At 38.7% G+C, this 27043-nt stretch overlaps 1 protein-coding gene across 5 annotated transcripts in view; it reads right to left on the bottom strand.

The window, feature by feature from the left end:
- The window catches only part of USP34 (ubiquitin specific peptidase 34), a 241327-nt gene that overhangs the window by 184534 nt on the left and 29750 nt on the right, over positions 1 to 27043 (bottom strand). For all 5 annotated transcript variants that reach the window (XM_080686042.1, XM_080686046.1, XM_080686043.1 and 2 more), the window contains exons 3-5: positions 14560 to 14968; positions 6942 to 6992; positions 6605 to 6754 (exon numbers count right to left, since the gene is read on the bottom strand). In XM_080686042.1, the coding sequence (XP_080542168.1) occupies positions 6605 to 6754; positions 6942 to 6992; positions 14560 to 14968 (610 nt within the window). The remainder of the gene's footprint in view (positions 1 to 6604; positions 6755 to 6941; positions 6993 to 14559; positions 14969 to 27043) is intronic.

Below are 27043 nucleotides of genomic sequence, written 5' to 3'. Positions count from 1 at the left end.
CTGTGGACTGAAAGGTCCCAGGTTCGATTCCGGTCAAGGGCATGTACCTGGGTTGCAGGCACATCCCCAGTAGGAGGTGTGCGGGAGGCAGCTGATTGATGTTTCTCTCTCATCGATGTATCTAACTCTCTATCTCTCTCCCTTCCTCTCTGTAAAAAATCAACAAAATATATATATTTTTTAAAATGCCAAAGACATGGAAAAGGATCAGTCAGAAATTAATCATATACTGACTAAAATAAAGAATAACATACAGGGATTCAACAGTAGATAAGAGGATTCTGAGAAACTAATCAATGATTTGAAATATGAGGAAGCAAAAAAACATCCAATGAGAAGAGCAAAAAGAAAAAAGAATCCAAAAATATGAAAATAGTGACTTACAAGTCCAGGAAGCAGAGTCCCAAACAAGAGGAACTCAAAGAAGGCCACACCAAGACACATAACAACTAAAATGCTAAGGGCTAAAAGAGAGAATCTTAAAAGCAGCAAGAGAAAAGCAATTAGTTACTTACAAGGGAACACTAATTTCACAACAGAAACTATGCATGCCAGAAGGGAGTGGCAAGAAATATGCAAAGTGATGAATAGCAAGGACCTACAACCAAGATTACTCTACCCTGCAAAGCTATCATTTAGACTTGAAGGTCAGATAAAAAGCTTCACAGTTAAGAAAAGCTAAAGGAATTCATCACCACTAAACCAGTACTACATGAAATGTTGAAGGGTATTCTTTATGAAGAGGAACAAGACGAAAAAGATAAAAAATATGAACAATAGAATGGCAATAAATATATATCTATCAACAACTGAATCTAAAAATCAAAATAAATGAGTAAGAAATCTAATGAACAGAATAGAATCAGAGGCATGGAAATGGAACACACTGACAATTCTCAGAGGGAAGAGGGGTGGGGAGGGCAGGAAGAGATTAAACAAAGATCTTACATGCATTACCTATGCACACAGACAATAGAGTGGCAAAGGCCTGGGGCGGGGCAGGAACCAGGTGGAGAAATGGGGTGGGGGGGAGGGACATCTATAAAACTCTCAACAAATATTTAAAAACGTATATACATACATATATACACACACACACACACACACATATATATTCTCTTTACAACAACAAGAAATAGCATATGCCTAGGAATAACCTAAGACATATGACACCTCTACATAGAAACAAAAATTATGAGAAATATTAAAGAACATGTTAATAGCCCTAGCCAGTTTGGCTCAGTGGATGGAGAATTGGCCTGTGGACTGAAGGGTCCCAGGTTCGATTCTGGCCAAGGGCATATGCCTGGGTTGTGGGCTCGATCCCCAAAAGGGGGCATGCAGGAGGCAGCCTATCAATGATCCTCTCTTATCATTGATGTTTCTATCTCTCTCTACCTCTTCTTTCCTCTCTGAAATCAATAAAGAAATATATTTTTTTTAAAAAGAACTTGTTATTAAAAACACATTTGTCACAGTTACAGATTAGAGACTCATATTACAAAAATGACAGTTCTCCCCAAATTGATCTATAAATTCAATGCAAACAAAAAAATTTATGTACGAACTTTAGGCTCTGTTTCCAAATGCAAAGGTCCAAGAATAGATAAAACATTCTTTAATAATGACAGCAAATGGGGATATAATGTACAGCACAGTGACTATAGTTAATAATGTTGTATTTTGTATCTGAAAGTAGCCAAGAGAATAGTTCTTTAAAGTTCTCATCACAAGAAAAATAAACTTGTTAACTATGAATGTCAGATGTTAACTAGACTTTCTATGGTTATCATTTTGCAATATATACAAATATCAAATCATTATGTTGTATACCTAAATATAATGTTGTATGTCACTTATACCTCAATTTTTAAAAAATGACAGAGAGATAGAACCTGCTTTACAAGATAGCAACCCTGATCATAAAGCTCCAGAAATTAAGGTGGTATACAAATAACACAAGATTAAGCAATGGACTAATGGAATAAACTAGAAATCCCAGAGCCATGCACATACAGGTTCCTAACTTATGGTAAAAAGGATACTGTAGAAAAAAAGGAGAAACACTGCCTTTGCTACAGTGTTAGACCAGTGGTTGTCTATATAAAAAAGAAAATGAACTGCCGAAACCGGTTTGGCTCAGTGGATAGAGCGTCGGCCTGCGGAATGAAGGGTCCCGGGTTCGATTCCGGTCAAGGGCATGTACCTGGGTTGCGGGCACATCCCCAGTGGGAGGTGTGCAGGAGGCAGCTAATCGATGTTTCTCTCTCATCGATGTTTCTAGCTCTCTATCCCTCTCCCTTCCTCTCTGTAAAATATCAATAAAATATATTTTTTTAAAAAATTTAAAAAAATGAATTTTGATCCCTTACCCGTGCCATACACATAAAATAATTCCAGCTGACCTATAGATTAAAATGTGAAAGTAAAACAATCAAAATTCTAGAACACAGAAAAATATCTCATGATCTTAAAGACTTTTCCAACCATAAATAAAACATTAACCATAAAACTTTTTTTTTATAAATTACAGTTTGATGGATAACTCTTAAAAGAGACAAGAGAATAAAAACCAGACTTCAGAGTAGAAGATATTAGCAATACATAGATGTAACACAAAAGACTAATATCCAAAACATATAAAGAAATCTCCACCTATCAATAAGAAACAATTTGACTTTTAAAACAGGTAAAAGATTGCCTGGCCGGCGTGGCTCAGTGGTTGAGCTTTGACCTATGAACCAGGAGGTCATAGTTCGATTCCCAGTCAGGGCATATGCCTGGGTTGCTGGCTGGATGGGGGGGGGGGGGGGGGGGCGCGCAGGCGAGGGGCGTGCAGGAGGCAACCGATCAATGATTCTCAATTGATGTTTCTCTCTCTCCCTCTCCCTTCCTCTCTGACATCAATAAAAATATATTTAAAAGAAAAGCAGCTAAAAGACTTACACAGTACTTCTCAAAAACTATTAGAGTGGCTAATATGCCTTTGAAATGGTTGTCAATCTCATTAGTCATTAAAACCACGAGGTATCTGCCCTAGCTGGTTTTGCTCAGTGGATAGAGTGTCAGCCTTCAGACTGAAGGGTCCCAGGTTCAATTCCAGTCAAGGGTGTATGCGCAGGTTACGGAAAGATTCCCAGATGGGGGCATGCAGGAGGCAGCCAATCAATAATTCTCTCTCATCATTGATGTTTCTCTCTCTCTCTCCCTCTCCCTCCCTCTCTGAAATCAATAAAAAGATATTAAAAACAAAACAAAAACACACACGAGATATCTCCAACTGCATGCAAGAGCAACCTGGAGAAACTTTGACAGTTCAGGTCAGCATAATACCTGCAGCTGCCACTCGCCTTTCCTATATCTCAGGACCTGGGCTTGGGAGCCTCCCACCTGGGTCCATGCAGGTGGATGTACTGAAACAACTTTTTGGTTTAGAGCTTTCACACTTTTTTCTGTAGGTTGCCTCCATGTTTCCTCGCAGCGTCTGATAATGACATAGCTGAGGATACCAGCTTGTTGCTGCCCTATGTTTTAGAATAAGGTAAAGTTAGACGTTGAAAACCTGACCCTCTGGTTCCCTTTCCCATCGGATCTGAACAGATCTTAGTGGTCGTAAAAGGAGGAAAAGTAATAGTGAAGCTGGCCTCACAGTGCTTGTAGTCTGTGCGCTAGTTTCAAACAAAGTTGGAAAAAAAAAACTACAAGATAGTACTATACCTTCCATCAGAAATCTTGTTCATTCCCCCTCTTGGTGGTAAATCTAGTAGCTCTACTAAGCACATGTTTAAAAAATCAGTAAATAGAAAAATTGTTGCCGAAACCGGTTTGGCTCAGTGGATAGAGCGTCAGCCTGCGGATTGAGGGGTCCCAGGTTCGATTCCGGTCAAAGGCATATACCTTGGTTGCGGGCACATCCCTAGTAGGGGGTGTGCAGGAGGCAGCTGATCGATGTTTCTCTCTCATCGATGTTTCTAACTCTCTCTCCCTCTCCCTTCCTCTCTGTAAAAAATCAATAAAATATATTTTTTAAAAAATAGAAAAATTGTTCCCTGCTCCCCTATAATAGCAGAAAAGCAGGCAGTATTCTGCTAGTTTTGAAAAAAAAATGGAGAAATGAAAACTTGACAGAACTGTCAACCCACTCTCCTTGTCTAGTGTGGAGATACGTGAAAATGTATCCTAGCTTAAGTTCCGATGTTTTATAGTCCTTTTTAGTATTTTTGTAAAAGTAGTCTTAGGACTCACGAGTTCAGAAACTGTTACTATGTCTACTGGATGTGTTGATATAACCCCTACAAGTTTGCATCTCTGATTACATCTCTTAATTTCTTGTATTTGTTTTACAAAGCATATATTCATGAGGTTTCTTTATTAAGCCTCATTTATGCTTCTTAGTGAAATAAATCCTATGGCTCTAGTGGATCCTTTAATAAAAGGTAGTTTAGTATGTCTGAGATGACTAACTCAAGCAAAGAGCTAGTGCTGAGGTAGGATACTGTAAGTTAAAATCAAGCATAACTCACCCTGGATGTCAGTGGGCAAACACCTATGAGGACTCTACATTCTACTTCTCTAACCTGTACTGCTTTTGCTGAAAACCTAAATGCCAACAAAAAGTAAGAAAACAGCCGAAACCGGTTTGGCTCAGTGGATAGAGCGTCGGCCTGCGGACTGAAGGGTCCCGCGTTCGATTCCGGTCAAGGGCATGTACCTTGGTTGTGGGCACATCCCCAGTGGGGGCTGTGCAGGGGGCAGCTGATCGATGTTTCTCTCTCATCGATGTTTCTAATTCTCTATCCCTCTCCCTTCCTCTCTGTAAAAAATCAATAAAATATATTTTTTTTAAAAAAGAAAACAACATACCCAAAGAAATTTGTTTTTCTCCTGTGACTGCAGCCATTATTACTAAGAATGGATCCATATATAGTTAGTGGAGTAATATTTGTGCAAAACTGAGAAATCTGCTAAACAATCAGTGTTAGTTAAGAACTGCTGAAGCAAGTTTTTGAGATTAAAATAAATGCATAGGCTGAAATTATTATCAGATTTGAACCTTAACTTGATAACAGTTTTATATATGCTGATAATTTCCCAGTTAAAAAAAAAATCCCAGGCAGGGAAAGTTAAAATCAATTTTTTTGCATAGCTGCCTATCTTGTATTTCAGACTAGAGGCCCAGTGCATGAAATTCATGCACTGGAGGCTGGGGGTCCCTCAGCCTGGCCTGCGCCCTCTCACAATCCAGGAGCCCTTGGGGATGTCCGACTGATGGCTTAGGCCCGCTCCCCCTGGGAGAGCATATATTAATGAGGTTTATATATGGGGAGCGGGCCTAAGCCATCAGTCAGACATCTTTAGTGCTGCCGCAGAGTCGGGAGAGGCTCCAGCAGTGTCAGCTGTGCTTGCCAGCCATGAGCCCGGCTTCTGGCTGAGCGGCACTCCCCCTGTGGGAGCACATTGACCACCAGGGGGCAGCTCCTGCGTTGAGCATCTGCCCCCTGGTGGTCAGTGCGCATCATTGCGACCAGTTGTTCTGCCATTTGGTCGATTTGCATATTAGTCTTTTATTATTTCAGGTAAGAGGTAAATGGCTAAATTTACCTATTCAACTTAAATTCACTAATTTATACAAATTTAACTTTATTATAATTAAGATTTTAAGAAGGCTTTAAAGATATAATCAAGTAAGGTGAGGACACACGAGATTAGGGTAGAACTTAGTTCAATGACTGGTGTCCTTACAAGAAGAGGAAAATTTAGATACAGACACACAGAGGAGAAAGCCATGTAAAGATGGAGGCAGAGATTGGAGTGATACATCTCTATTAAACTAAGGACCATCAAGGATTGCAAGCAACTACCAGATGCTGGGAGACAAGAACACAGACTTCTTTTTTTTTAAAATATATTTTATTGATATTTTACAGAGAGGAAGGGAGAGGGATAGAGAGCTAGAAACATCGATGAGAGAGAAACATCAATCAGCTGCCTCCTGCACACCTCCCATTGGGGACGTGCCCGCAACCAAGGTACATGCCCTTGACCGGAATCGAACCCGGGACCCTTCAGTCCACAGACCGACGCTCTATCCACTGAGCCAAACCGGTTTCGGCAAGAACACACACTTCTTAAGAACCTCCAAAAAAAAGGAACTAACAGCTGACACCTGATTTGACTTCTAGTTTCCAGAATCATGAAAGAATAAATGTCTATTGTTTTACGTCACAGTTTGTGGTACCTTTGTCATGGCTGCCCTAAGAAACTGAAACAGTAGTATTCATCACAGAAGTGCTTTCTGGATTTTAATTAATTCTTTTTTAATTCTGGTTATTTGTTAGTATAAGAAAATAGTATACACATTAAATAAGAGAGATCTTGACCCTTTCTAAATATATATATATATATATATATATATATATATATATATATATATATATATATATATTGTAAGGAGGTTTCTGTACTCAATTTTTTTAAAATATAGCGAAAAAAAAGGTTATTGTACATGCAAATCATTCAAAATCTGCCTTTTCTGGACATAAAATTCATTATTAAAATCTAGACACTGTACTCAAGAGTAAAACCAATTCCAAAGAACACTTACATTAGATACTACTGTAATAAATGCATGTGCTATAAGAAATGGCAAAGTTTCAGGAGTTCCATATTCAAAGCAATCCTTCATGAGAGAAAGGCCGTTTTTCCCACAAAACAAACATACATAACGAAGCAAATGCAATGGTACTTCTACATCCTGAGGGAAAAAAGAAAATGTTATTTTAAAACTAAATCAAGAATGATTTTTATTTTATTACCAATACTGGAAAAATACTGATCAGACATAAAAATAAACTCAAAAGACATAAATGGGGGAAGAGGGGAAAAGGGCACAACCACAAAATTTTCCATAAAACCAAGAATGAAAATAGGCAAAAACTTACATTCATATCACAGAATGCCCCTAATATGTTGCTTTCTTGGGTTGATATATCCTGAGCAAAAAAAAAAAAAAAAAAGTAAATACAATTAGGTCACCCACTACTTAATGACAATCCTTACAAAATACAATTTTAAAAAGACTGATTTTATAAAAACTCAGATTTTGTGATTGCTTATCATCATGAACAGTGGTATTCCTACGTGAAGCTAATATGACTGAGTTCTAAAGTATATGTTAACTCTTCTCCAAATAAATCTTTCTATACTATGTACTACAAGTTATTTGCCTTGTTAAACAAAAATCTTTCCTTAAAGAATTGGAGTAATTCTTATATACACACACACACACACACACACACACACACACACATACATAAATACACAGACACACCGCACACACGTTTTTTATTGATTTCAGAGAGGAAGGGAGGAGAGATAGAAACATGGATGAGAATCATTGATCAACTGCCTCCTACACGCCCTCTACTTGGGATGGAGCCCACAACCCAGGCATGTGACCTTGACCAGAATCAAACCCAGGGCTCTTCAGTCCACAGGCCGACACACTATCTATCCACTGAGTTTACTGGCTAGGGCTAGAGTAATTCTTATAAAAACACTTAAAATGGGCCCTGACCAGTTTGGCTCAGTGGATAGAGCGTCGGTCTGCGGACTGAAGGGTCCTGGGTTCCATTCGTCAAGGGCATGTACCTTGGTTGCAGGCACATCCCAGTAGGGGGTGTGCAGGAGGCAGCTGATTGATGTTTTTCTCTCATCAATGTTTCTGACTCTCTATGCCTCTCGTTTCCTCTCTGTAAAAAAATCAGTAAAATATATTTTAAAAAGAACAAAACACTTAAAATGGTTTTGAAACTGTGCTTTGAAATTCTCTAAGATTCATAATTTGCTTTCCATACATAAAATTTAAACTACCCAGAAGCACACTCATCCATTGTTGGTGAGAGCATAAGCTGGTAAGGCCTTGTTGGAGGGCAACTTGGCAATATACATCAGCATTTAAAATGTACATTCCCTGTGATCCAGTTCATCATTTAGTCAAATATCCTAAACAACTAAAGAAAAGATTTGGCCCTAGCCAGTTTGTCTCAGTGGATAAAGCATCGGCCTGGGGACTGAAGGGTCCTGGGTTTGATTCTGGGGACTGAAGGGTCCTGGGTTTGATTCTGGTCAATAGCACATGCCTGGGGTGTGGGCTCAATCTCCAGTGGTGGGCATGCAGTAGGCAGCCAATCAATGATTCTCATCATTGATATTTCTATCTCTCCCTCTCCCTTCTTCTCCAAAATCAATAAAAATTAAAAAAAGATTTAGAAAATGTGTATGTAATCAGACTCACTGAAATTATTCATTTAACATCTCAAAATTAGTAACAACTTAAATATCAATAGGATGGCTAAATAAATGGTGGCATAACCATCCAGGATTTTTAAGCATCCTTCAAAAATAATGTGAGTCCTGGCTGCCATTGCTTAGTTGGAACATCATCCCATACACTTGGGGTGGGGTGTGTATGAGAGGCAACCAACCAATGTTTTTATTTTGTTGGGTTTTTTTTAAATATATTTTATTGATATTTTACAGAGAGGAAGGGAGAGGGATAGAGAGCTAGAAACATCGATGAGAGAGAAACATCAATCAGCTGCCTCCTGCACACCTCCCACTGGGGATGTGCCCGCAACCAAGGTACATGCCCTTGACCGGAATCGAACCCGGGACCCTTAAGTCCGCAGGCCGACGCTCTATCCACTGAGCCAAACCGGTTTCGGCAACCAACCAATGTTTAACTCTCACATCGATGTTTCTCTCTGTCTTTAAAATCAATTTTTTAAAAAAAATCCTCAGGTGAGGATTTAAAATATTATCTATATATATAAAAGGCTAATATATGCCAATTGTCCGCTAGGAGTTCGATCTCTCACTATGACATGTGCTGACCACCAAGGGTCAGCGCGAAACATGGCGGGTGACCAGAGGCAGTGGCAGGGTGCTGAGGGAGCAAGGGAAGGAGGAAGTGGGGAGGCCAGGCCTAGGGACCCTACCCTGCAGGAATTTTGTGCACCTGGCCTCTAGTAATAATGTGAAATGGCATTAGGAATCTTTTTTGGGATGATGGAAATGTTCTAAAATTGTAACGTAGTGCCCTAGCTGGTTTGGCTCAGTGGATAGAGTGTCAGCAGCCTGTGGATTAATGAGTCCCGGGTTTGATTCTGGTCAAGGGCACATGCCCAGGTTGTGGGCTCCATCTCAAGTAGGGCGTGTGCAGGAGGCAGCCTATCAATGATTCTCTCTCATCATTAATGTTTCTGTCTCCCTCTCCCTTCCTCTCTAAAATCAATAAAAATATTTTTAAAAAATAAAATTGTAATGTGTAATGGTTGCACAACTCTTTAAATTCCCTAAAATGATTAATTTGTACATTTTAAGCAAGTAATATTTATGGAAAGTTATACCTTTAAAAGAAAAAAGCTGTTAAAGGCCTGGCTGGTGTGATTCAGTGGTTTAGCATGAACCAGGAGGTCAGGGTTCGATTCCCAGTCAAGGCATATGCCCGGGAAGGGGTGTGCAGGAGGCAGCCAATCAATGATTCTCTCTCATCATTGATGTTGCTCTCTCTCACTCTCTTCCTCTGAAAAACATTTTTAAAAACCTATTTAAAAAATAAGACTAGGTCCACATATACAAACATAAAGATAACATCTTGTATTACATTTTTTAAAAACAAATTTATGCATATGATCTGATCTGATTTTATAGTTATTTTATTATCTAGAAATATCTGAACTAATTTCATAACTGATTTTTTTTTTTTTTTTTGGACAGAATGAAGAGGAGAGGTTCAGGCTTTTTATTATTTTTTTAAACTATATGTTTGTATTGATTTTTTAGAGGGAAAGAAAGAGAGGGAGGGAGGGGGGAGGGAGAGAGAAAAACATCAATTTAACATCAACTGAACCCACAACCTGGGAATGTGCCCTGACCAGAAATCGAACTGGCTACCTTTTGGTGCACAGGACAACACTCAACCAACAAGCCACACCAGCCAAGGATTTTTTTCAAGTATGTATTTTATATATTCTATATTTCATGGTCACACTGAAATGTTACCTTTATAAAAGAAAAAGCAAGGTGTTCGCATCTGAAAAAAGCTAGCTGCCAAAGGAATCTATTCATTCGTTGCTGTTACCTGTTTTATATATTTACTAGAGGTCCGGTGCATGAAATTCGTGCACGGGGGGGGGGGGGGTGTCCCTCAGCCCAGCCTGCACACTCTCCAATCTGGGACCCCTTGAGGGATGTCCGACCACCCGTTTAGGCCCGATCCTGGTGTGGGATCGGGCCTAAACGGGCAGTCAGACATCCCTCTCACAATCCAGGACTACTGGCTCCCAACTGCTCACCTGCCTCTGCCTGATTGCCCCTATATGCTTCTGCCTGCCAGCCTGATTGACACCTAACCACTCCCCTGCCAGCCTGATTGACACCTAACTGCTCCCCGGCTGGCCCGATTGCCCCTAACTGCCCTCCCCCGTCAGCCTGGTCACCCCTAACTGCCCTCCCCTGCCAATCTGGTCGCCCCTAACTGTCCTCCCCTGCAGGCCTACCCCCCCCCAACTGCCCTCCCTTGCTGGCCTGGTCCCTCCCAACTGCCCTCCCCTGCCAGCCATCTTGTGGTGGCCATCTTGTGTCCACATGGGGACAGCCATCTTTGACAACATGGGGGTGGCCATCTTGTGTCTTGGAGTGATGGCCAATTTGCATACTAATCTTTTATTATATAGTATATTCCCCTAATGAAATAGTTTCAAAACAACTCAAAGCATCATATCAAACTCAGAAAATTTCAAAATAACCAAAATCTGCCCTAAGAGAGGTCAAAATACTTGTCAAAGTAAGTGTACTAAACCTCCTAACTCTATTCACAGCCCTCTACTACGAGGACCACAGTTAGGAGTCAAGTTTTCTAGTGCCTAACATGGACACAAGTAGAAAGTCTCCTTGATATGCAAAATGTTAACTCACATCTATTTTGGCTCCTCAGAAGAACTGATACACGATTTTATATTTCTACTCTGGATACATGAAGAAAAAATCCTAAGATGTTATTATAATCATATTCTTAATAATATATAGTTAGCATAAATCTATAAGTAAAAAAACTAGAAAGTCTTGCTTAAAAAGCAAAGTCAATATAACTTTTAGATGATTCCTGAAAAGGGCTTAAGAAACCTATCAGGAATTTAAGTTTCTGTTCTTTCCCAAAATCTCACATTTACTGAATAAGATGATGCCATTCTACTTCAATAAATAAACAGAAATTTGCCCATTTAATACAATGAGAAATAAATAACTAGAAAGTAATTCTATATATAATTGAAGGAGGTGCTATGCCATTCATGATCCAACCATGAAGAAATGAAGGGCTATAGATTTAGAAATAAAATCTTTGCTTAAAGAGAAGTTATTGGAATTAGATAGTAGTGATACTTGTTTCTCTCTCCCCCTCCCTCTCTAAAATCAATAAAAGCATGTCAACTGAGGATTTTTTTAATTACCTTTTAAAAAAAAAAGTTTAGATCACTGATACACAGTTCAATTTTTATGAGTTGCAGTGATTAGTTTGAAATGATTGAGAAACACTATACTAGAATAAGACCTGAATTCTAGAACTCTCTCAGCAGTATAGCATACAAACTAATCAAAACTAAAAGTCCTTTGAAACTAGTCCCTCTTATATAAAACAAGAATACTATGTTTCTAAAGTCAGAGTTATTAAAATACTAACACATGAGTACTGACTCTTCTAAATAGTTTAGCCAATTTGTGCCTCTTTTAGAAATCAAAGGCTTTACCAGGAAAGAATGGCACAACAGTATGAAAGGAGAATGTGAGAATTATCTCCTTATAAAAAGGAGATTAAAAATCTCTATAAAAACGCCCTAGCTGGGTAGCTCAGTTGGTTGGAGTGTCATCCCAACATGCCAAAGTTTCGTGTTCAATACCCAGGCAGGGCATGTACAGGAATCAACCAATAAATGTATAAATAAGTGGATCAATAAATCAATGTCTCTGTGTGTGTGTCTCTCAAGTCAATAAATTTTTTAAATGTCTATAAAAAATCTCTACAGTAAACTCTACTGCATTGTAAAACAAGTACTGGTTTTCTTAAGATATCTCTGTTTATGTATTTAGAGACACACACACATCATAATTTTATACACACATGCTACCAAGGTTTTGATATAAGATGCTTTGAAACAGCTGACCCTTAACATACAGAAACTAGAAATTTTAGAGTATTTGTAAGAGATCTTTACTACCATACTAGAAACTTGGGAAACAACTATTATGAGCAAAATATTAAAGAAGCACATACAAATTCTGTGAGATGAATACAGAATTCTATATAAGGAGATTCTTGTTATGTCTAAAGATTTTATTATTATTTTACCACAAAAACCTCATGAACCATTGCTTTCAACCAGATAGTCACATGGAACAACCCTTAAGAACACTAATGAGGCACTTTATTCCAAAAGGAAAAATATAGGGGAATGTTACTATGCCTACATTTGTACATTACCATTTTTGAAAATCATTGTTTTAACAAAACTGATGAGCAAACTGATTTTAGGAACACAATAGCAGATTCAGTATTGCTACAGTTTTATTGTTAAGGTATTTTTAACTGGAGGAAAAGTTCTAGGAAACATTGCATGAATTTCACATGTCTTATCTATAAGTCTATAACCAAACTATTCTCAGCATCTTTCAATTATTGATTTAAGGCATTAAAACACTATTCATATGGTGTTAAGATTAAATTTAGCAGATTTGCACAAATGGATCCCCTTTCTGTTGAAAAATTACTGTGAGATGACTTTTTAGAATGATAGATATCTTATACCATGTAAATAATTTATTAAAAGATTTCTATATGGGAAGATAATAGACTTAAGTATTTTAGAAGATTGAGCAGAGTATGATTTACAATATTCTTATAAAGAATTCATTCTAAAAAAAAAAGAATTCATTCTAATAAGGAAAATATCCACCTCCTGGGATATATTTTTAAAAATAACCTCAATTCAATGTGAAAATATTTTCAGTAAAGGAGAAAGAGGTTTAAAGAAATCAGTATTTTAAAAAAATAAAGAGCCCTAACTGGACTGACTCAGTGGCTAAAGCATCGGCCTGCAGACTGAAAGGTCCCAGGTTCGATTCCAGTCAAGGGCATGTACCTTGGTTGCAGGCACATCCCCAGTAGGAGGTGTGTAGGAGGCAACTGATCTATGTTTCCCTTTCATCGATGTTTCTAACTCTCTATCCCTCTCTCCCTTCCTCTCTGTAAAAATCCAATAAAGTGTATTTTAAAATAAAGAAATCAGTATGAAGGTTATAGAACAAATAATCTTGAGAAAATAGGCAGAATTTTTTTTAAAGCATATGGTAGATTTGTTAATGGCCACAATTCTTCCCATGCCAGAATGCATGGGAAAAGGAATGTACCTTAAAGTTTAAAATGAAACTTTATCTCTCCTCTCATCCAGAGATGAAGTCTACTTCACACCCCTTTTTATTTGGGCTACCCTTGTGAACTGCTGCAACCAATAATGTGGCAAAACTGATGCTGTGTGGTTTCAGAGGCTGGATGTTAAAAGGCCTTATAGCTTCTATTTTTTCCCCTCCTGGATCAATGCTAAGACTATCATATAAGGAAGCTTATCTATCCTAGTAGAGAATGACAGGCGATGTGCAGAACATTTATGGTAAGGTGCCCTAGAACAGGGTTGCCAACCTTTCGGACCTCACGGACCACCAGTGGTCCGCAGACCACCAGTTGGCGACCACTGCCCAGCCTAGACAACAGCCAGCAACAACTGTCAGACCTGAAGTTGGACCATCAAAAGCACTCAAAAGTAAATGCAGCTGCATAAATGAGACCACACAAAACCAGCAAAGGAATTGCCAGGCCAACCCACAGAATCATGAATAATAATAAATCACTATTGTTTTAAGCCACTAATATTATACACTGCCACATAACTATCTCAATTTTCACTACATTTAGAAAGAAAATGCCATTATATTAGAAACCTAATGTGGGTTACTAAACTCTTAGGAGGGCTTATAAAAGTATTACTAATAGAATGAGTCAAGCACCTTGAGTTACAAAAGAAAATATTATTTAAAACTAAGTTACTTTTGTGACTAAGGCAATTTCAAATTCTGTTACCCATGCCTCTAAGAATAAAATTTAAAATTCTATGTGCTTCTTTTTCCCCAATCATTACCTTTTGAAAGACTAACAAAAGAGCATAGAAATACATCAGCAAAATGTTTAGATCACTGATGAACAGTTCAATTTTTATGAGTTCAATATATACATCCTTCCTTAATAGGAATATGCAGAACAAATGTTCAATATAAGTTATTACAGGTATAGTCTAAAGAAAATTGGAATTATTTTTATAATAGTAATTTTTATAATTTTTTCCATCAATAACTATCTTTATATTTATTCATAACTTAGAAACTGACAACTACTAGTATGTACTAACAAAGTATTACTTAAAATTCACAATACCTATTTTTACATACCTCTATAGTAGGATGAGTATTATGCTTATAAGCAGTATATAAGGGAAATTGAATTTGAAAAATTTTTGCCACACACAGTAAGAGTTTTTCCTTCTCATCTGTACTCCATAAACTAAAAGGATCAGAACTCTCCTCAGTCACATTACAAATTTTTGTAGAGTTTGATTTTTTTTCTATTGATTTTTGCCTTTCTGTACTTTCTTCATTACACTCTCTTTCTATATTCAGTGGTTCTTCTGCTTGATTACTCTCATCTTGCCACGTGGAATCTATGTTAATAGTAGTACAATGTTTACAAAGCTGGTCCCGGAGCACTTGAACTTGGGCAATCACTAAGTTAATAAGTGCACACACTACTTGGTTAAAAATCTCCAAATGCTTATATTCCTTGAAGCAGCATAAACATTGCCTGTAAGAGAAAAAAAATAATTAATACTTCCTAGAGAAGTAACAATTATATATAACAATATAAAAAATTAAGCAAATACTAAAATACATTTTTCTAAACTGTTTTTATTTCCTCCTTCCTGATTAAGTAGCACCATAATAACTTTTTTAGATAGCATCACACCAAAAACTGGTACTTTAGTTGATAAAAAGTCACCGTATTAAATTGACAGCTATGATCTCGATTTTATGTAGGCCACTTACCTGTCATTCTACACAAGGAACTATTTAAGCATAATATTTGTTGCATATATCTTTGCTTCTCTAAGAACAAAGTACTCATTTTATGCTTAGTAAATACCAGGAAACAGTCTATAATAACATGCCTTATTAGTAAAGCTGCTTATTTTACATAAGTGGTTTTGTTGTCAATTTTAAAACCCACATTTTAAAATTAATAATTTGCAACCAAAGGACTTGTATGCATGCATATAAGCCTAACCAGTGGTCACAGACAACAGGGGGGTGGAGGCATGAGTGGGGGAGGGGGCTTGGGAAGGTAATGGGGGAATGAGGACAAATATGTAATACCTTAATCAATAAAGAAATTAGAAAAAAATAAATGAAAAAAAAATAAAATTAATAATTTGCTTGAAGTCTACTTGGGAGGAGCATTCCTACCCTATATGGTAGAGAAGAGTTTAGGAACACACACACAAAACAACATCTATACTAATAGAGAAATATGCAAATTATCTGTTACAGTATCACATCATGACCGGATCAGCAGGCTGCGTCCCCGCTCTCTGCTCAGGCAGCTGCAAGGCCCAGAGTAGAATAGAATACGATGGGAGGGGATAAGAAAGGATAGGGAGAGGAAGGCAGGCCTGAATGCAGACAGGCCAAGAGGAGAAACAAAAACACAGAAAGGGAATAAGAAAAAGACACAGGAATGGAAAAGGGAAGGAAACGCTGGGTTGCACGCGGGAGTGAGTGGCGACCGCAGAGGAGCAGGTGCGCCTGGCGAGAGGCGGGGCGCAGGTGGCGCATAGCGGGGAGCCCTGCCCAGATGCGGGAGGAAGGCGGTGGTGGCCATTGGCAGGGAGGTACCCATGGGTCTGGGACGGAGTGGAGGACGGTCCAAGGCCTCCTGGGTGGAGACACTCCTGCTTTGCGGCGGGAGCTGAAGTGCCCAGGCCGCATGGACCTCGGCCACACTCGCATGGCCAGGTGTCCCGGGCAGGGAATCAGAAGACGGCGGCGGGGAGGCCAGGGCAGGGGGGTGGGCAGCAAACACCTGGCCAGGGCTGATCCTGGGGCTGGGGTTTAACGTCTCCCCCTCCCCCCCGAACGGAAGCTTTAAGAGGGAGGGAAGAACTTTATAAAGTAGTCAGTAGAGAGCAGAGTTAAAGAAGGAAAGAGGATGTATGTGTGAACTGTAGGAGCTATAATGAAAATCAAGTATAGTTGTGTCCTGGAGGCAGATTTTAAAAGTAGGAGTCAGAAAAGAAAAAAGATAAATGATAGTGAATAATTAGGCAGGTAGGTAGATAGATATTAAAACAGTGGATGTAAGTAGAGAAGAATGTATGGGAAAGGTAGGATGAGAGAGAAAGAGGGAGAGAAGAAAAGTTTTAAAGGGAAGCCGGTAAGCAAGAAACGGGGGAGGGAGCAAAGCAGGTCTGAGGGAGGAAGTGAAGAAAAAAATTAAGGTGGAAAGGAAGGAAAAGGGGAGGGAGGGCAGGGATAAAGATAAAGAAAAGAAGGAATGTAGGGAGGGAGGGAGGATAGGAGAAAGATGGGAAGAAGGATGATGGAACAGAAGTAGGAAATAAGGAGGAAAGAAAAGTTTATAAATGATGAGTCAGTAGGAAAAAGTGTTACATAAAGGAGAAAAATTGTGTGAGAGGGAGAAGCCAATAAGGAAGTCAAATACAATTGTGTGTGAAGGAGATAAGATTAAAAAAAAAAAGTTAATAGGGGTGACCAGGCGGGCAGGGGAGGGCAGTTAGGGGTGACCAGGCTGGCAGGGGAGGACAGTTAGAGGGATCAGGCAGGCAGAGTGGTTAGGACAGGCAGACAGGTGAGCGGTTAAGAGCCAGAGGTCCCAGATTGTGAGAGGGATGTCCAACTGCCAGTTTAGGACCGTGCAGGATTGGGCCTAAACTGGCAGGTGGACATCCCCCGAGGGCTCCCGGATTGGAGAGGGTGCAGGTCAGGCTGAGGGACCCCCCGCCCTTCATGAATTCTGTGCACCGGGCCTCTAGTATAAAATAAAAATAAATGTAAACAATGAGTCAGTAATTAATATAGACAAATCTAATTTTCTTAGACAAGTTTAGTTAGTAGTGCAATGCCTAGCATATTGTAAATAATCAAAGAGGTCTGTTGAATCAACAAGTGATACACAAGTAACAGGTTATAATAATTGCATCCAATAATGAATGACAGTTAAGTAACTATTACAATTTTCACCTAGTTATATTATCAAAACATCTATATTGTAGTCCAAATAGATCACCAACTCCTTGTATGACCATGTAGAAATAATCGCATTTCTCCAGTTGTGGCAGATTTAAAGTATGGCCACATACTCTTCCCTTTAAAGAGTGAAGGCCAATTTTCCTCCCCTTGAATATGGACCAGATTTAATAACTGCCTTCTTCTAATGAATAGAATGTGACAGAAAAGACAGTGTATGACATCTGAGAGTAGGTCATAAAAGACATTGACACTTCTGCCTTGCTCTCTTTTAGATCACTCACTCTGGGGGAAGCCTGCTATCATGTTTTAAGACACTCAAGGAGCGAAGAGGTCCACATAAGAGAAAAACTGAGGTCTCACACTAACAACAGGTAACAACTTGCCAATAATGGAAGTGAGCCCATTTGGAATATGCTCCAGCCCCACACAAGGTTGAGATGACTAACCTGACCAACATCTTGAGTGTAACTTTATGAGAAATCCAAGCCAGATCTGACTAGCTAAAACCACTCCCAAACTCCTATCCATAGAAACTGTGAGGATAATAAAATGTTTATTATTGCCTTAAAACACTACTTTTGGAGTAATCTATTACACAGAAAAAGCTAAATGATACATCATGCCTACTTTATCAGTAGCAAACAAAAGGGATTTTACTTCTAAGGCCTCCTCCAGTTTTAAAATTCTGTAATATTGCAATTTATATAAGAAGAAAAATAAAGTTCTTTCCTGACAAATAGCTTCTTCCTTTAGGTTCAGAAAAACCAAGTTCAAAGAGAAGGATCACACCTCTGAATACCTTTCTTTTGTGAAAATACTCTAAACTGCCCTCCCCGCAAAGAAAACCTTAAAGTCATATTTGGATTAAGAAGGCCAAAAAGTCAGTCGATTTTACTTTAAAAATTCATTGTCAGGAAATAAGCATTAAACTGCTTGACTAGGGAATCAATCTTAAAAAACAAAAATGAGGCCAGCCAGCGTGGCTCAGTGGCTGAGGACAAACCCATGAACCAGGAGGTCACAGTTCAATTGCCAGTCAGGGCACATGCCCAGGTTGCGAGCTCGATCCCCAGTGGAGGATGTGCAGGAGGCAGCCAATCAATGATTCTTTCTCATCACTGGTGTTTCTCTCTCTGTTTCTCTCTCTCTCTCTCTCTCTCTCTCTCTCTCTCTCTCTCTCTCCCTCCCTCCCTCCCTCCCTCCCTCCCTCCCCCTCTCCCTTTCTCTCTCCCTCTATCTCTCTCTCTCTCTCTCCCCCCTTCCTTTCTAAAAATCAACAAATATACATATACTAGAGGCTGGCTGCACGAAAATTCGTGCACTCGGTAGGGGGAGTCCCTCAGTCCGGCCTGAGCCCTCTCACAGAGGGATCCCTCTCGCAGTCTGGGAGCCCTTGCTCCTTACCACACGCCTGCTCGCTGCCCCTTAGCACTGCCTCGGAGGTGGGAGAAGCTCCTGCCACCGCAGCTGCCCGGCTTCTGGCTGAGCGGTGCTCTCGCTGTGGGAGCACACTGACCACCAGAGGGCAGCTCCTGCATTGAGCATCTGCCCCCTGGTGGTCAGTGCACATCATAGTGACTGGTCATTCTGCTGTTCAATTTGCATATTACCCTTCTATTATATAGGATATATGTTTAAATGATATATGAACAAAGTAATGGGAAGCTGGATCAAGGTCCTTACAGACCTAAAATATACAAGTTCCAGGAGAGCTGAGTCTAAGATACACAGACACACACACCTCTCTCTAAAATTATCATATATTACATAAATTATACGTTTTACTCTATTATACTCAATTCTGAGTAGTCTAGGTATTTGGATTCTCAATACAGCATTGCATTTCTCTATATATCCATACGCACAGCAAAAAGGGAAACGGTGTTTTTAAATAAAAATATCACTTTCAGTTAAGCCCAGCTTGATTTTGATTTTACACACAAGATACAGTAAAAATACATACATACATACATATATACATACATACATAAATAGATAGTGGAAAAGAGGACAGATAGCAACAAATTCTGGATGCTTACAAAAGGTGATACAGTAAATAATTTAAGAGAGGAAGAAATAACAGTAAATAATTTAAGAGAGGAAGAAATAAACTTGAAAGGGGCTAAAGAAGAATGTACCAGCAAAAAGAAAGATCTACTCCACAGAAGACCGGAAAAGTTCAAGACTGAAGAGTACCAGGTACCTCTGAAGAAAGAGATGAAACATGAATCAGAAAAGAAGACAGTTAAAACTGAATGAAAGGGACAATTAAACCTCCAGGTTCCCATCCCAGCCAGGATATTGGTCCAACTTGCCCCAGGGAAACTAATTTTTCCTGCACATAAAAGTGAACAAGATAAACTCAGGAACACCAGATACTGAAGAAGGCAGGTATGATATAAGAAATTGAAAGCAAGAAAATTAAATGAAACAAATGACTGAATGGTGAACCTCTTCAAGTACGGTCCCTGCTCAACAACCAGACTAACACATCTCAAGACCAAAGACTTAAAGATATTTCTCTTAGAAAATGTGAACAACCTAAGAGAAAAGTCCATTTATCCATACTAATAAAGTCTGCTCACCATTTTACCATCATACAATATAGGCCAACATCTGAGATGTCCCATTTACACAGAACTTCCAAACCATCTCTCAGTGCCCTCTCACATTTTAATGTTTTTATTGATTTTTTTTTTTTTTTTTTTTTTTTTTTTTTTTTTTTTTTTAGGGAGAGGGAGAGATAGAAACATCAATGATGAGAGAGAATCACTCATTGGCTGCATCCTGCACAGCCCCTACTGGGGATCAAGCCCACAACCTGGGCATGTGTCCTGCCCAGGAATCGAACCGGTGACTTCTTGACTCAAGCAAGGGTCAGTGTTCAACCAATGAAGCACACCAGCCAGACTTTCAGTGCCCTCTCTTAACCATGAAAGGGCAGAAAAGGATAATAACGTTTTCCAGGAAAAGCTTCATCACCAAAGGTAGATCAAACAAACAGTAAGCCAAAACCGGTTTGGCTCAGTGGATAGAGCGTCGGCCTGCGGACTGAAGGGTCCCAGGTTCGATTCCGGTCGGGGGCACGTAACTTGGTTGCGGGCACATCCCCAGTGGGAGGTGTGCAGGAGGCAGCTGATCGATGTTTCTAACTCTCTGTCCCTCTTCCTTCCTCCCTGTAAAAAGTCAATAAAATATATTAAAAAAAAAAAAAAAAACAGTAAAAAAAAATTCTGCCCAGTTGCTATGGCTCCGTGGCTGAGTGTTGACCTATGAACCAGGAGGTCATGATTTGATTCCCGGTCAGGGCACATGCCCAAATTGCGGGTTTGATCCCCAGTGCAGGTGGCAGCAGATCAATGATTTCCTCTCATCAGTGATATTTCTATCTCTCTCTCCCTCTACCTTATTCTCTGAAATCAATAAAAATATATTTTTTTTAAATTTCAAAGGAAGTTAAAATGCAGAAAGAAAAAAAGAAATAAAAGGTTTTAATTAATTTATATCCTCAGAGACATAAAAGATAATGGATTGTTGAAACAAAAGATTAATAAATGCATTCAAATTACAAAATAGAGCCCTTTAATGTGTACAAATATATTACATACTAGAGAGTCGATGCACGAATTCGTGCAAGAGTAGGCCTTCCTTCCCCCAAATGCCAGCACTGGCTTCCCTCTGGCACCCGGGACTCGGGCTTCCCTCACAGCCCCGGCTTATCCAGAAGGTCATCTGGTCTAATTAGCATATTATGCTATTATTATTATGGATAGCTTTTGCACATACAACATTCACAATTTAAAAACAAATGAAAATTACAGCAATTTGTAAAATTCAACACAAAGTTCAGAAGGTAAAACTAAAGAAATCTCTCTGAAAGTCGACAAAGAAAGATAATGGGAAGAATAGGAAGGAAAAGAGGTATAATCAGCTGACTAATATAATTCCAAGAAGACACAGTAAAAAATCTAGGTGAGGAATTATGAGATTCTTTTAATTTCAGAACTAAAAAGCCCACCAAAACACATATGAAATTTCTGAAATCAAGAAGGGGCAAAGATCCTAAAAGCTCTCAGGGAGAGTGAAGAATGACAAGGAAAAGCTCAGGAATAAAAATAGCTAGTACTTCTCCAAAGCAATACTGGAAGCTAGAATACAATGCAGCAATATTTTCGAAGTCCTGACAGAAAACAATTTTTCATCTAGAATTCTGTATTCAACAAGTTATCAATAAAAATAAGGGTAGAACAGACATTTTTAGGCCTTGAAAGCTCTAAAAAGAACATTTGTTTCCCAGGCACTCCTTCTCAGAAAAAACAAAACAAAGAAGTAAACCAATAGAGATGACAACATGGAATCCCAGAAACTGGAGATCCAGTACAACGGAAAAGAAAAGCAAATGAAATTTCAAAGGTGATGTGAAGAGAAGAAAGCTGTTTAGCAACCCTAGTAAGAAATCAATACAGATTGGAATAGGAAAGGCCAAAGAAGATTAGGGAGAGCAGAGAAAAGAAAATAGATCATTTAGTGATTTGTAAAAATTAGTACTAAGAAAAGTTGGTGTGGAAAAATTAGTGATCCATACCTAAAAAATTAATCAAATGAAAAAACCAGTAAACTCTAGGAAACCAAAAAAATGACAATGACAGATAAATAAGAATTTATATCATGTTAAGATATAAAATGAACCTAAGAACCATTATTGGCTCCTCACTGAGCAGTATTTTTATTTTTTTAACTACCCTAAGAATTAGTATAACTTTATTGAAAGGATAAGGAAGAATAAGAGTAACCTCTTTATATATCAGAAAAGGAATATCATAGATTATACCTAAAATTGATAGATGAAGTCATACCAAAATATTTTAGAATATATAGGTTAATATCAAAACCAACATCTGAAAGAGTTGAAAATAGAAATGCGGCTGAGGAAATAGGAAAACATTGACTTTTTTTAAATGACAGGCTTTTCCAATCAATTTAAATTCTATACATTTATACACGAATTACTTTGCATTTATATACCATATCATTCATACCCTTCCACTATCTGAGCTTATGTTATTTCTTCCCAATCCTACCCCTATTTTTACCAGCCTAAGACTATTTACCTAAGAGTTATATTCTGCCCATCTAGGTGGAGTATGCTTACATTTAAAAATGTGTAATGAGACCTAACTGGTTTGACTCAGTGGACAGAGCGTCAGCCTGCGGGTTGAAGGGTCTGGGGTTTGATTCCCACCAAGGGCACATGTCCAGGTTGCAGGCTTGATCCCCACGGGGGGGTAAGCAGGAGGCAGCCAATCAATGATTCCCTCTCATCATTGATGTTTCTACCTCTCTCTTCCTCCCCCTTTCTCTCTGAAAACAATGAAAGATACATTTTTTTAATGTGCAATAAAAATTTCTAAATGTCTACCATAAAATACGTAGCTTCAATAATAAAATAATAGTAACTACTCATAAGAAACCTACATATCAAAATTAAATTATTTTTAACCTGCATTCTATAATTTCATCTAACAACAAATATTCTAATGGATATCCCTGGCCGGCGGCTCAGTTTATTGGAGTACTGTCCCATGCACCAAAAGTTTGCAGGTTCAAATCCTGGTCAGGGCACATGCCTAGGTTGTATGTTCAATCCCCAGTCAGGCACATGAGGGAGGTAGCCAATCAATGTTTCTCTCTCACACAGATGTTTCTTTCCCTTTCCCTTTCCCTTTCTCTCTCTCTCTCCCTGCCTCTCTAAAAATCAATAAAAACATCTCCTTGGATGAGGATTAAAAAATTTAGTTTGATTTAATCTATAGTATATATTTATGTAAAAGGCCAATCTGCAAAGTGTCCCCTCGGGAGTTCGACTGCTTGCTATAATGTGCACTGACCACCAGGGGGCGGCGCGGAATGAAGGAAGGCTCCAGCCAGCAGCCAGAAGGCCCTGATCAGCCCTGATTGCCGGCCAGGCCTAGGGACCCTGCCCGTGCAAGATTTTCGTGCACCAGGCCTCTATTTTAAAAATAAAAAACAATGGATCTAACTTTTTCCCTAGCCTGCTATAGTTGAATACATGCAAGTACTATTGATCCACAGAAGTCAACCTCAGCAAAAATTGTTTTATTTATAAACTAATTTCTGAAAAACACTATTTTAAACAGTCAATATCAATATCCCACTGGTCAAATTTTGTAATGCCAAAATAAAAGGCAGAGCCTTAAGCAGTGAACACACATTAACCTATGCAAAAGCAACAGCTTCTAAACTGTTTTAAAAAATAAAGTTTAGCCCAGCAGGTGTGCTTCAGTGGTTGAGCATTGACCCATGAACAAAACGGTCTCTTGTTGGATTCCCAGTCGGGGCATATGCCCAAGGTGGGAGCCTGATCCTCAGTGGGGGCCAAGAAGGAGGCAGCCAATGTTTCTTTCTCATTGATGTTTCTATCTCTCTCTACTTCTCCTTTCCTGTCTAAAAATCAATAAAGACATATTAAATAAAATAAAATGAAAAATAAGTTTATTAGAACAATGAAAAATAAAAGCAGTAGCCTCAAACACTTATTAAGCACAGATGACAGGTACGAATGTTGTAATTTTTACCAGAGGCCAGATGCTTGAAATTCATGCAAAAGCAGGCCTTCGCAGCCCTGGCTGCCTCAGCCCTCACAGCCCCGGCTTCGTCCAGAAGGTCGTCTGGAAAGTCATCGGGAAGGTCATCCGGACGGTAGTTCCGCTGTTCAGCCGTTCAGTTGATTTGCATATTATGCTTTTATTATTATAGATTATTATAGATACTAAAAATATAAAGATCTAACAGAACCTCATCTTAGCTAGGACCCAGAATTCTTTTTAACTATTTCAAAATTTCTCTTCTAAAACTAGGTAAGTAGGAAACAACAAAGAGTTCTGACTGCATGCTAAGGAAAATAAAATTTACAAGATATAAACCTAAGCCTATTTTATAATAAGCGTTGAACAAGTAAAAAAAAAAAAAACTAGCAACACTTCCAACATGAAGGATTATGCCTTATGTTATCAATGCATTTGTCAACCATGATATTCCTTTCAGATCCTGGCATGCTCTTTTGTATATTCAATTTATTCCCGTAATCTGCTCTTCCCATTCTCTGAATTAGTTTTTCTTTCATACCATTCCCAATTACAATATTAATAAAATTAAATAATGATAATCTGTTAAACCAACATACATAACTAACTTTCCTGATCTTACACAGAAGACAAAGGAGTGGCAGTTGTGTGACTGCTATACAGTAATTAACTTTAATATGTTTTTATTAATTTCACAGAGAGAAACATCAACATTGATCAGCTGCCTCCTGCACGACCTACAACCTGGGCATGTGTCCCCACAGGGAATCACACCAGAGAACTCCTGGTGCAAAGGTCGATGGTGAATTGAACCAGCGACCTCCTGGTGCATGGTTCAACCACTGAGCCACATCGGCTGGGCTGCTATACAGCAATGTAAAATGATAACATAAATATTTGATGACATGGAGAAACTGATCACAGTAGACTATATGTGAAAAACCAGATATCCAACAGACATGTAGTAAAATCACATTTTGTAAAATTTTAAACTGTACTGTTCACAATCTCATATCTAGGTTAGACAAAACAAAAAAAAGTTAGTAGTTTTTACTGTGGATGGCGGCATGCTTTTATCAACTCTGATTCCCTGTATTTTCTCAGATTTTTATAAGTGTATATTTTAAACAGGAGTAAAAAGAATATAAAATATTAAAATGTTTGTGATGCTTATAAATTCTTAACATATTTTTAAGCAAAAATCCTTTTACCTATATTCTAGTCAATACATTAAAAAGAATTATTCTTGACCATTGATAATCTTATGAAAGCCGTTATCACTTTCTCCCAAAAAACCTATATAGTACATTTTATATCAAATGCCATGGATTCATTAATGCACATGCACTAAGGTGTATTTATGGATTTCCATAGTCATGGGCCCCCAAATTTAAAATCTCTTTTGTAGAATGTGCTTTATGAGTAGCCATTTATTCACAATCCTATCCTATATAATAAAAGCATAATATGCAAATTGTCCCCTCAACCAGGAATTTGATCACTCGCTATGATGTGCACTGACAACAAGGGGGCGGCACGGAACACGGTGGGCATCAGTGACGCGGCGCTGGCAGCAGGCGGCAGTGGAGGTGCTGCCAGCCACAATGGGCCCCGAGGAGCGCGGGACCATGGCGGGATGGTGGAGCAGGTAAGCATACAGTGCCAGGACAAGGGGGGTGCAAGCGGGGCCCCATCACCCCACTGATTGCCCCACAGATGGCGACCAGCAGCAGTGGCGGCAGGGGATGGGGCCGCCGCCCAGCTCCCAGACACCAAGGGAGCCAGGCCAGAGCCCAATCGCCCCGCTGATCACCCCGCAGACAGCGACCAGCGCTTCCACTGCCCGCCAGGCCTAGGGACCACACCCATGCCTGAATTTTGTGCACCAGGCCTCTAGTCTTAATATAGGCAACAGTATTTTTCTGATGCCCAAAAAAGAAACTGGGAGATATGGGTAGAAATAAGGGTAGGAGAATAGGCAAAAAATTTTACCACAGAGCACTGTGATCTATTTTATTATCTCCTATCAGCGTGATAGAATGTAACCATCTACTTTTTGGTACTGTTTACTACCAGCTAAAAAAACTTTTCATAACTTATCATGTGAGTAGAATTATAAACATTACAAACTGTGTTTTCAGTTCAACTTCTCACGCTTTAGCTTTTGTACTCTTCAATATATATTTCATTTCCTAAAATAAACATTAATAGTTTTAACTAAAATAGATGGTTTATTAAGTTCGTCAGATACTATGCTAAGCACTTTCTTTCTTTACAACCTAAGGTAGTATTTGCTTTATTATTCCCATTTCACAAATGGGGAGGAGCTTACAGAAGTTATTTAATTTGTCATAATCATCCAGTACACATGTGATAAAGCAGGACTAGAATCCACACCTATGTAGTTCCCAAACCATACTCTTAACCACTACACACTGGAGCAGAATGAGATAAAGGCAGAGAGCATCTCTAACAGTTAGGGGCAAACACTTTGATATTCTGATGAAACCTACAAATTAATGTCTAAAATTGTGCATATCAAAATTTCCTTTATAATCTTATTCCTATCCACAGACTTCAGGCTAAAAATTCCTGATATAGGGATTAAGAATAAACATCTAAGATAAAAGTGGACTACAAATGCAAACATGTAACTCCTACCCAGCTCCACCAATAATCAGTGGTGAGATGTTAGTAAAATATCATTTCTCTGAATTTCATTTTTATTTAGTGGCACACTATAAATCCTGAAATTAAAAGTCTGGTTTTATCCTAGTATCACATGTTGTCACCTAACTATAGTTACAAAAAATTCAAAATTCTGACTCAAATATGACATTTCAAATCCTTTTGCTATTAATGTGAATTTTAAATCATTAATGTATTAGTATTATAAAATATCCAATGATCTCTTTTACCCATAATGAAAGGAACAACAACCATTGCTAAACTTAAGTAAAAAAAAATTCAGGTTGAGACTCGGAAGAGATGCCAATAATGACAGCACA

This window comes from Plecotus auritus (genome assembly GCF_963455305.1).
Source record: "Plecotus auritus genome assembly, chromosome: 8".
NCBI lineage: Eukaryota > Metazoa > Chordata > Mammalia > Chiroptera > Vespertilionidae > Plecotus > Plecotus auritus.
This window is presented reverse-complemented; position numbering and strand designations above follow the sequence as displayed.